The 12399-nt window shown below is 40.9% G+C and overlaps 1 protein-coding gene across 1 annotated transcript in view; it reads left to right on the top strand.

The window, feature by feature from the left end:
* The window catches only part of col4a4 (collagen, type IV, alpha 4), a 64168-nt gene that overhangs the window by 29058 nt on the left and 22711 nt on the right, over positions 1-12399 (top strand). Inside the window, exons 8-21 of the mRNA XM_053506871.1 lie at positions 1000-1068; positions 1162-1197; positions 1759-1821; positions 2063-2098; positions 2209-2250; positions 2338-2418; positions 4204-4248; positions 4416-4478; positions 4882-4926; positions 5005-5058; positions 6344-6401; positions 6599-6703; positions 10908-11060; positions 11429-11518. Of these exons, the coding sequence (XP_053362846.1) occupies positions 1000-1068; positions 1162-1197; positions 1759-1821; positions 2063-2098; positions 2209-2250; positions 2338-2418; positions 4204-4248; positions 4416-4478; positions 4882-4926; positions 5005-5058; positions 6344-6401; positions 6599-6703; positions 10908-11060; positions 11429-11518 (940 nt within the window). The remainder of the gene's footprint in view (positions 1-999; positions 1069-1161; positions 1198-1758; positions 1822-2062; positions 2099-2208; positions 2251-2337; positions 2419-4203; positions 4249-4415; positions 4479-4881; positions 4927-5004; positions 5059-6343; positions 6402-6598; positions 6704-10907; positions 11061-11428; positions 11519-12399) is intronic.

The following is a 12399-nucleotide window of genomic DNA, read 5'->3' as shown; positions in this document are numbered from 1 at the left end:
TGCACATGCATGATGTGAGTCTTCTGTTCCCCCACATCCTAAAGGTGTTCTATTGGATTGAGATCTGGAGACTGTGGAGTCTAGTGACTTTACTATTATGTTCAATTAACCAGTTCAAGATAATTTTAGCTTTGTGACATGCTGTGCTATCCCATGGTCATAAAGGGATGGACACGGTCAGCAACAACACTCAGGTTGGCTGTAGCATTTAAACCATGGTCAGTTGGTAGTAAGGGGGCTGAAGCGTGCCAAGAAAATCTTCCCCACACCACTACATTACCACCGCTAGCCTGATCTGTTCATATAAGACCGGCGGCTTTCATACTGTTTATTCCGAAAACCTGTCCCTACCATTCAAATGTTTTAGAAGAAATCAAGATGGTGCGATGTTTTTCCAATCTTCTACTGTCCAGTTTTGACAGAAGCGGTGACAGTTTTCTTTTTCAGACCATTCTTTGTAAAACCATGAGATTGTTGTCTAAATCAATAGGAGTCCCAGTAGATCAGTAGTTTGGGAAATACTCAAACCCATCTGGCATCAACAACTTTCTTCCTATTCTCATGCTCGATTTAAACTTTTGCAGATTATCTTGACCATGTTTAAATAAATTATTCCTAATGCTTTGATTTGCTTCTATATGATTGGCTGATTAGATATCTTTGTTATCAAGTGTGCCAGGTGTGCCTAATGAAGTGGCCTGTGAGGGTAATCATCTATGCTGTATTTTTGTCATCATAGCCACCTATAAGTTAGCGCCTGGAATTGTCATAAAATATTAAGGGTCCAAAGTGGAAATCCCTCTGTCGACACATTAAATAGTCCTGAATTATAATCCCTAAAAACATCACATGCACTACAGTGTAAACATCAAGAAGATTGCTGAAATTATAGCCACATCCTGTATATTCTAAATCTATTAACCGTGATAAAGATTTGAATAGACCCGATTCATAGTCCACGTTACAGTATGTTGCTTTGTTCGGCTTTTTTTTGTCCAGGGTTGTCAGGGACCAAAGGGACCCAAAGGAGATCCTGCATGCCAGTACATTATGATTCCTGGGATACGTGTAAGTGGAATATGAATGCTATGCTGTGCTAGAACCTGTGTTATTTTTTGTTTTGGGTCATTGTAGAAAATAATTCTGGTTCTGATTAATCAGGGTTGCGATGGACCTCCGGGTTGTGCTGGACCTGATGTAAGTAATAATTTGGTTCTAGTGCATTTTTTTTCTTTTAATAGAACTTGTTTATAATTGCTTATAACTGTACTTACTGTTTGATGAGATGATGCCAAGAAAAGGTAAAGTCACTCAGTGCTGTAGCTTCTATAAGCAGATTTGTTTGTATTCGGATAGTGTATCAGTGTACCTCCATTATTTTATTGATTTGAAAAATCAAAATAATTAGTTAGGTGTTGGTTCATAGTGCTAACAAATAAAATGCAAAATGATTGTGAATGCTGGATCAAGTGCTATTTTATAAGCTCCTAATAATGAGGCTTTTCGAGCTCAAAGCTAAGTACTTGGGAGTAAAAACAAAGGTCTAGATCTAGGTGATACTGAAAACCCCTTTTAACTTTGGAGACTTACAGTCAATTAGGCAACCTCTATGCACATAAAACTGACATAAGTCACTGTAAATTCTGACTCTGAATATGAGTACAGTATCTTCCCCTACATGAAAATTAACTTTTAAATGCAGCACAATATTTTTGTAATATTATAAGCCTGTCTTGGGGTGTGTGTCTGGGGACATAGGGACTTCCTGGACCTTGTGGCCAGCCAGGACCAAAAGGGACGCCTGGAGAACCTGGATTACCGGTAAGCCACTAGTGCTGACTTCTTGTTTATTCTAATTCCGGGGCACTATGGTAAGCCATGTTGCCTGGGGGGCTTGAATCTCTCCTCCAGTCTGTGTGCACGGAGTTTGCAAGTTCTTAGTTGCTTAAACTGTTTAGAATTTCGGAAAAAGATGGATAACTTAATGGTCAATTTTAGAGGAAGACTTTTTTAACTTTGGCCTAGTGTCATATGCTTTCTCTTTCTCTTTCTCTGTTTCCAGGGTGGAAATGGTGCTCCAGGTTTACGAGGTCCTAACGTAAGTTATATACAGATGCTATACACTTTTTTTTTTGTCTACAGTACATGATTTATTTAACACAAGTAGGGTCTGATTCACCACACTTACCGTTACTATTTTCCTCACAGGGAGACGCAGGAAAACCGTTTACCGGTGAGACTGGAGAGGAGGTGGGTTTGAATATTTGTGCATGTAGGAATGGGATCCATGTGTGATAGGCAAAGCAGGTGTGTAAACATTTTGTTTTAATTTACAAGGGAGAACCAGGGCCGAAGGGCCCTCCTGGCCCCTATGAAATAATCGAGCCATCAGAAGAATATTTCCCCAAAGGAGACAAGGTAAGTTATTTGTCTAGTCATGTTATACTAGTCATATTAGGTAAAATAAATTAATTAATTAATTTAAAAAAAAACCTGCAAAGTCTGAGTAACACAATTTCCTTTTCGAACTACTGGAACTTTCCCATGTGCTTGTTCATAGCAATTGAGATATGTAATAACTGAGCATTTAAGAGTTAAGGGCCTTGCTCAAGGCCCACCAGAGACAGCTTGGTCAGGATGAGATTTGAACGCAGTGCCTTAACAACTGACCTACCATTATTCACTACAAGACAAAATCTTGCTTGCCCTTGTCAACCTGAAGGATCCAGATGGTGTTGTGATCCTGCACATGCATATACATACATATTTAACATACTCTTCTACTTCCCGAAGTCTTTGACTACCAGGACCATTTTCTTCCAGAAAGAGTTGTGACTGTATGGAAGAATTGTCTATGCAGTAGTGACACTTCATGAACCTCTCCAAAGCTGGTGGTCATTTCCATACAGTCTTTGAGAGCACAGGCTCTTATGTGCAAGCAAATATACTGTACTGTTCATTGATGGATTTATTTATAAGCCACATTGGCATTGGTAAGAATTTGAATTTGACGATCCCATGGCATTTGAGTTCCAGTTCAGTGGGCAAACTCACCTTAAGCTGTCATAAGTGAGAGCCACTTCATATCCATGTCTCCTGTTGGCACATACCAACATAAGATGCCCCAGGTCAAGGTCCACAGTCCACAGTCAATAGAGTCAGTTGATTTAAATCTTGCACCTCTTTGAGGTTGGATCTCTGTGGTTTCGACAATGTGTTCAGTAGCCTATAAAAATAGTTTCAACCCTGGCGCTTCTGGCGAATTTTGTTTTGGCAGCTTTGGCAGCATTGGCGGTCTTTGCCCTGACTTGAAGGGCCTTTTTGAGGTCTGTTTTGATACCAAGGTGACGCATCATGCATCTTGCATAACTCCTTACATCTGCTGTTGTGATCTTTAAAGCTTATTTCTTTGGAAATGTGGCATGCTCAGATGGTACGTCAAGCAAAGACAAGCACAGCGATCATGCAGACCTGCCCAGACACCAGAGCTTGTTTTTGCCAATATATAAGCAAGTCAAACCTACCTTCTCATTTGTGTCAAAAGACCCTGTGATTTCCTTCTTGAGTAAAAAAAGCGAATGAACCATGATGTTAGTAATACCTGTACATCTCGTCCATATTCGGTTGGTGTCCAGTACAGGTTTGAATGATGTGCTTTGTCTCTTTCTACTTGAACTCTATTTAAATGCTTTTTAAAGTGTGAAATAGCCAAGTCACTTGCTTAGGTTGATGTAGCACAAAATGGATCAGATGATTAAATCTGACGGAAAACTGTAGGAGGGGATTTAAATTTACCTAGGCAGCTTATGCATTTTCTATGCTTAGATAATGATATGCCGACACTAAAAGCACATCTGGGTCTTGTCATGTCAGGCAGCTGTACTAAGCTACTAAGCTACCAAGCTCTGCATTTCACTGCACCATTGTATTGGCACTAATGGGTCTTGCATTAGCCGAATAATTGCTGTAGCATCACCTCCATTCCAAGGGCAGTAAAGCGGCTTCTATCTAAATATATTAAACAACAATGACGTTATTTTCTTTATAATTTTATATGTTAATATTATATTAAATTCATTTACATACAATAAAAAGAAGACATAAAAACATCTTTGGATTATAAACAGTAATATACAGTTCAATAATATGCCATATCAGAAAGAAACGATGATGGTAGATTCATGGATAATTTTGTTCTTTTAGGGGGCGAAAGGACCCAATGGAATCGTTGGACTACCTGGATATAATGTAAGTGTGTGTATGTTGATCTGATGCAATACTAATACCAACTAATAATTCAAGTTTAAACGTGCATGTGTAACAGTGTTTAATTTGGAAAACTTAGCCAACTGAGAAGACTCCAGTTTCAGAGTTGCATGGTTTATGGATGTCTTTATTTATTAAATTTCTTTCAGGGCATTGAAGGACCTCAGGGAGAAACAGGAGAAAAGGGTTTTGCAGGTTTTCCAGGACCTACAGTGAGTGTGAAGTTTTAAAATGCTTGACAATCAAACAAGGTTAATTTCAATTATTCTTGTATAAGTTCTTTGCACGTTATAGTTTAGCATAGGGTTTTAATGCTTACATTTACATTTAGTCATTTGGCAGATGCTCTTATCCAGAGCGACTTATATTTTTATCTCATTACACATTTGAGCAGTTAAGAGCCTTCCGAACTGTAGTCCGATGCCTTAACCACTGAGCTACCCCTAGCCATAGGGTTTTAATGCTTCATATACAGTGAGTCATAACTCACATAACAGTTGTGTCTGAGTGCGTGTACTAGAATTTACTCAAATCAAATTATACTATGTACATTTATTACAATTTAAAAAGATACAGTATGTCTGTTGTACTAAATTTACACTGCTACTTGTTCAGGGTGAATCTGGCTCTCGTGGGGGTTCTGGTGCACCAGGAAAACAGGTACAATGCATTGTGTGTGTTTGTGTATTTATAGTACATTGTCCACATTTGTCTTATGTATTCTTCCTATTCCGACAGGGTGAACAAGGAAAGCCTGGACTCCCGGGCCAATATGGCTTCCCCGGGGTGAAGGTAGCCATTATCTTTAACCACTATCTTGGATGATATTCTGTAGACTGTATTCAGATTTGGAAAAGATTTAAAATTTCTAAAAGATAATTTACTATGAATGAGAAGATAACCAAGGAAATGAACACCTAACAGGAGACTAGTTAATTGCCGATAATTCGATACACTCTGTTGAAAAGAAAACATTCCCAAGGTTTAAAGGCTTAAGTGGATAGCTCAGGTGTGATCTAGTTTGTATTAAAATTACAAATAAACTATAAACACTTCCTTGCTCCCAAAATAAATTATAAACTTCCCTGCTCGAGTTGGTATCTTTTAAGTGTACAGTGTATTTCAATTTACAATGAAAGGTTTGTAGAAATAGTTAAAGTTAAAAGGTTACAGCGAAAAATAAGTTGATCAGCATCTGACACATAACTTCCCTTCTAATCAAGCTGCAAGGTTCAGTTTTCATAGTGTTTTTTTTTTTTTGGTTTAAGCTATGCTGTGTCGCGCTGTTGTGTGTGTGCATTGACGATTGTGTCGACTTGTAGGTGCATTACCGTCATTTTTGTGCCTTCCACATACTCTAAGTATACACGGTAAATTCTTGCGTTGATTGGCTTTGTTAAGTGACATGTATAGTCATATGTTTGTTCAAAAAAAGCTGGATGCTGTGATGTAATCTGGCACATAATGGCATAATTTGCATGATGCCGGACAGACAAGCAAACATACAGAAAGAAGATTTTCTGAGACAGGTTTCAAAGATATCATTGAAAGAGGGAGTTCTGACCAATGTACAGACAAAACCTTTTTCTTATTTATATAGATTACAGTCTAATTTAGTTCAAATCCAAATCTTTTCTTTTTTGAGAAACAGCTGTATGGCTAGTGTCAGTTTTTAGAAAAGAAAAGAGTTAAACTTGTACTAAATACACCATAACTTTAAAAGATACCAACTCAGTTTGGCTCAGTGGGACAGTAGAAGCATCATTTGAGTCTCAGCTAAACATTAGAACACATTTTCTACTTGCATTGATGACAAACTTTAAGGTCGGTCTCCATGACCTACTCACACCTAAATTCTGGTTTAAGGCAGACTTGAAAAAACTCGAATTAACACTTTAAACCTGATGTTACAGTACATCAAATGTCTGAATACTGATGCACACACTAGTATGCGCTCACATCAATTCTGAATAAACCCCAAATATTGTAACATTATTAGTTAAATAATAATGTTTATTATACTGTAGATTCGCTATCCTACTAGCTATGTTTTACTATGTTTGTAAATGTCTAACAGGGCAATTCAGGTGAACCAGGTCCAACAGGGGAGACAACATATTACTCTTATATACCAGGTACAGTTTTCAACATTCACATATTCCATTTTTGGTGGTGGGGTTTTGAGTGTTTGGTAATTTAATCTATTTGGTTAAATTTGAAAAAAATATCTATATAAATTGTATCTCTTAATTGCTTCTTTTTAAACTCTCAGCATTTAATAGAATAATTGAGGAAATAATGATACGATTTTGTTGTTGCTATATAACTGTAGGTGCTATTGGTGACAAAGGAAGGCCTGGGACCCCGGGTATCAAAGGAGACATGGGAATGATAGGTGTGCCAGGTCCTCCTGGTCCACCAGGAGAATCTTTACGAGGTGTGTATATTGTATTTCTCAATAATGATAGGGTTGTCTTTAAACCTTTAAAGTGTCAGTGTACAATGGTAAGTATGGGATGTTGAAAAACTTCGCACTCAAGGGAAAGGCCTGGACTCTACAAGTACTCTGAAGACATGCTATGTTATGTGGCAAGGTGGTGCATTCATAGATTAGGCTTGTTCATCCAGCACATGCCAGAGATGGTAGATCTGATTGCGATCTTGGGAATTTGGAGCCAACACCTTGAACTCTTTGTCATTTTCCTCAAACCTTTCCTCAACAATATTTGCAGTGTTTAAGGGTTCATAGTTCTGTTGAAAGAGGCCGTCGCTATCCAAGAATACTGTTGCCTTAAAGAGACTTGGTCTGCAGCAATGTTTAGGTGGGTGGTACGTGTCAAACACACATACCACCTACATCCACATGAATGGGAGCAGAACATTGCCCAAAACATCACACAGCCTTGCCGGGTCACCCATAGTGCATCCTGGTGCCATTTCTTTTCCAGGTAAGAGACGCACACATACCTGGCCATCCACATGATGCAAAAGAATACATGCATGCTCTTCCATGTCTCCATGGCCCAGTTCCAATGGCTGTTGTTGGCTCTTTCGGCAGTTGACAGGAGAACACTGGGTGGTTACAGCTATGTAACCCCATACACAACGAGATGCACCTTTTTATCTACCAGAGCCAAAATGAAACCTAGCAGTTTGTGCTAAAGCAGGTCTTCTGTTGGATCCAACCAAATCAGCTATCCTTTTTCTCACCACATGCATTAATATGCCTTGTGCATCCTTGACCCTGTTGCTGGTTTCTGAGACCACTGCATATCAGGAACATGCCACAAGACTTGCTGTTTTGATGATGCTCTACCCCAGTTGTCTGGCCATCACAGTCAAAGTTGTCGAAGCCCATACGTTTGCGCAGTTTGCTTTCAATACACTTGCGGTCTAATAAATCCCAACATTTGAAAGGTTATTTACTTTACCCGTCCATGGTTTTAATGTCATGGTTGATCAGTGTACATTGTACAACCATGAAAGGTCAAGATGGCGCCGGTGAGGTCAGCTGCCATCACGACTGCTCCGACCTACTTTTCTTTGTTTTTGTATTTTAAGGTAATTTTCAGTAACTTTAAACCCGCAAATTCATCACCATTGAGTACATTAGGTACGATAGAGACACTCTTGTTTATATTGGTATACAACGTACTCAAAATTCGACAATTTTAACTCCGGATCCAAGCTGGCAGAGTGAGATCCTGAGGGAGACAGAGGACGCGACGCAAAGTGACGACCCCAAGGGAAACGAGCCGGCGTCAGGAACAGGCTAAGAGCTTGTGCACACCGCACACCTCTGCCTAGCATCCTGCTTGCCAATGTCCAGTCAATGGAAAACAAGCTTGATGACCTCAGGGCCAGGATAAAGTTCCAGAGAGACATTCGGGACTGCAACCTCCTCTGCTTCACCGAGACATGGCTTAACCAAGCGGTGCCGGACCACGCCATATAGCTGGCCGAGTCCTTCTCGGTTCGCCGCATGGACAGGACACGGGATTCGGGGAAGTCAGGGGGAGGTGGCGTGTGTTTAATGGTAACCAGCAGCTGGTGCAACAGTGCGAGCATTGTTCCTCTTACACGCTCCTGCACACCAAACCTGGAACTACTGTCCATCATGTGCCGTCCTTTTTATCTACCTCGTGAGTTCACATGTTTCGAAACAGCTCCGATGACGTCAGCATGTTTACGGAAGCGGTTGTGAGATTCATCAGGAAACTAGTGGATGATACAGTGGGAAAAAAGACTATCAGAACATTTCCCAACCAGAAGCAGTAGGTGGATAAAACCATTTGCGACACTCTGAGATCTAGCAACGCAACAGAGTGACTCTAGGAGGCTGTGGTAGGGACTAAGGACAATAACGGACTATAAAGCACCAACATCCGGTATGCTGAATGCGGACAAGTCCTTGGCAGATGAGTTGAACACTTTCTACGCTCGCTTTCTAGACTGCAGCTAAAGACGCTAGCGGCGCTAATGCTAGCGGCGCTAACGGCTGCAGACAGGAAGACACTGCCAGCACCGGAAACACGTTCATCATCTCATGATGTGAAGCATGACGTGAGGAGAGCTTTCAAGAGAGTGAACACCAGGAAAGCAGCAGGATCAGATGGCATCTCAGGTTGTATTCTCAGAGCCTGCGCAGACCAGCTAGCACCTGTGTTCACAGAGATATTCAACATCTCTTTATCTCAGTCGGTGATTCCCACAAGAGTCCATCATTGTTTCTGTCCCGAAAAAAACTCATCCTGCTTCCCTCAATGACTATCGCTGTAGCCCTCACCTCAGTAGTGATGAAGTGCTTTAAGCGGCTGGTCAAGGACTTCATCATCTCTTCACTACCAGACACACTGGACCCAGTACAGTTTGCATACCGCCAGAACCTTTCAACAGATGATGCAATCTCACATCTCCTCCACACATCACTCACTCACCTGGACACTCAGAAAAGGAATTATGTTAAAATGCTCTTTATCGACTACAGCTTTGCATTTAATACCATAATTCCCTCCACACTCACCACCAAGCTTGAGCACCTGGGACTCAGCTCATCTCTGTGTCAGTGGATCTTCAACTTCCTAACTGGCAGACCACAGGCAGTAAGGATGGGCGGACATGTCTCAGCCTCCCTTACTCTCAGCACTGGTGGGCCTGATCTCTGACAATGATGAGGACCTACCTGGAGGAGGTTGGAAATCTGGAGAACTGGTGCCAGAAGAACAATCTCCTCCTGAACGTCAGCAAGACAAAGGAGTTAATCGTGGACTTTAGCACAAAGCAGGAGAGGAACTACCAGACCCCCATCATCAACAGGAGTCCAGTGGAGAGAGTGGAGAGCTTCCGATACCTTGGTGTTCACATCACGCAGGACCTGTCATGCTCCTGTTACATCAACACTATGGTGAAAATGGCCCAGCAGCATCTCTATCACCTCAGGCGCTTGAGAGACTTTAGACTGCCCTTCAGTGCTTAGAAACTTTTACTCCTGCAAAACATCCTAATCTGGTTCGGGAACAGCACCATGCAGGACAGACGAGCTCTACAGGGGGTTGTGCGTTCGGCTGAGAGCACCATCCGCACCGAGCTCCCTGATCTGCACTCAAACTACAGCAAGCAGTGTTGGTCCAAGGCCAGGAAGATTGTGAAGGACCTCAGTCACCCCAATAATGGACTGTTCTCTCTGTTGCGGTCAGGAAAGCGCTTCCGCTCCCTGAAGGCCAACACAGAAAGACTGAGGAGGAGCTTCTTCCCGCAGGCGATATGGTCTCTCAACCAGATTACCAAACAAGATAAATCATCTCCACGTTTTTGCAAACAACGCACAAAAATAGACACTCATGGACATTATTCATCTGTGCACACAACTCAACGCACTATAGCCTAGACAATCATGGACATAGCACATTTGCACACACTATGCACATTTGCACAAACAATGCTCAATTGCACATTTCTGGACATTTTTCATTCATTCCACAAATTATTTGCATTTAAATTCATTTTTGTCTTGTACAGACAGGTTATATTTTTTATCTTAGAGAGACGAGTAAGCTTAATTGCTGCCCAATGGAATGGCTGGGAGAACTTTATTCGTCTCTGTCACAATACAGCATGGGAAACACATTGACCCGAGAACCAGACCCAATTCAGCCTTAGCATGGACCGGAGCACATTGAACAGGTCACACACTTAACACACACAACATGGCCGAAGCCACTAACCCAAACACCCTTCCCCAACAGGGTGAACACATTGACAACCCCCACAAAGCATGACGGTCGTCAGCCGTCGCCCCGCCCACGCCACAATATTTTGAAATATTGTATATTTTGTTCTCTTCCTTATAGTTAAGATATTCATTCATTTATTGCCTCTTTTCTATTGTTTATTTCTTATTCTTATTTCATGTTTCTTGTTAATCGTTTTTTTTTTTGTAGTCACAGACGGTCGTGTAAGCATTTCACTGCATATCGTACTGTGTATGACTGTGTATAAAATAAAAATAAACATTTGTCAAATAAAATTTGAATTTACATTGGATTTACATTGTCAGAGCAAAAGCAGATTTAAAGGTTAAAGCTTGTATTAAAGATAATATATCGATGGCGTCTATAAATTTTCTCTTCTTTATATTCCAGGCCACACAGGTAACCCAGGGATGGTTGGTCCTCGAGGCGTTCAAGGTGATAAAGGAGCACCAGGAATTAGAAGCACAGAGCGAATCCCAGGGGAGCCTGGGAAACCAGGGCTACAAGGGCAAAAAGGAATTCAAGGAGCTTCTGGCCCCCATGGTAGGCATACTGTATATAGAGTAGACGGAAATGTGTACTCCGTGAACTTCTGTTTATTTCTCTCTTTTACATTTATCCGAACGTTGTTTAAAGAAACAGGACAACAAACAAAATAGGACATGTGAGTACTTTATACAGTATGTGAGGCAGCATATAGGCACATAAACCAGATTTGGTTGTTTTAAAACCAAAATGATTTGCTTAGTCGTTTATTACAGTTTATACAATAATGCCGATCAATACATGAACACGACAAAATATACAGTTCATTGTATACCCACAAATAAGGATTGACACTTAACAGATATACTGAGATGCTGCAACTTTGAGCCACATTATATTAAAATGGGTTTATGTGTGCATTGTAGGATACTACTGCCTCCCTGGCCACAGGGGAGATCCTGGATCCGAAGGAGATAAAGGTCCACCTGGTCCAACTGGCATTCACGGGAGAAAAGGTGATGCAATCTCAACCTTCTCGAAACCATAAACATAGATGTGAATATTTTTTAGGGTTTATATAAATGTCGATAACCTGTCTCATAAACCAGAAGTACAACATTTTTGTAAAACAACAGGGTCTGGAGGATATTGTTTTATGTATACCACAGTATATACTGCAGAAGTTTAATGTGTTGGACATTTTAATTGGTTGTACAGTGGAACCTTGGATTACGAGCATAAATCCAGACAAATAAGTGTTTCCGTTTATGCACGAGGCGCTGTGTGTATGTGTTTGTGTATGTGTGTAAAGCTAGTCACACACACACACACACACACAAACACAGACAGTAACCAAAAGACTGGTTTGTCAGAAAAATTAGCAAGGAACATCGCTAATGACATTCGTGTGAGTGCATACTAACAGAATCACTGCTGGAAAGTAAAACAAACAAACAAATGAACCTGCACTTTACCTTCGAAAAGAATCGCGGTGGATTAGTGTTTCTGTGTAGAGGCGCGCGTGCGAGAGAGAGAGTGTGTGAACCGGCGCGGTGTTAAATTACGCGCACGCACACACATAACACACACATAACGTCAGAGAGATAAAATGTATGTTTAACCTAATCTTTGATCTTTGTATTGGGACTTTCTTTTGCTTTACATGCGCGCACACACGTGTGTTAAAAGGAACAGTACACACGCGCTGTACACATGTGCTTACAAACACAAAATAAAATGTGTTTTACACACACACACGTGGTCACAGTGTTAAACAGTATACGCGTGCACAGATGTTGATTAAACCAGTAAGAGATGAGCACAAAGACCCAGGAGGGGAGACGATTACCCACAATTCCGCAGCGCAAGAGAGAGAAAAACCATTGACTCAGTTGCA

Source organism: Clarias gariepinus, chromosome 11, assembly GCF_024256425.1.
Source record: "Clarias gariepinus isolate MV-2021 ecotype Netherlands chromosome 11, CGAR_prim_01v2, whole genome shotgun sequence".
Lineage (NCBI taxonomy): Eukaryota > Metazoa > Chordata > Actinopteri > Siluriformes > Clariidae > Clarias > Clarias gariepinus.
This window is presented reverse-complemented; position numbering and strand designations above follow the sequence as displayed.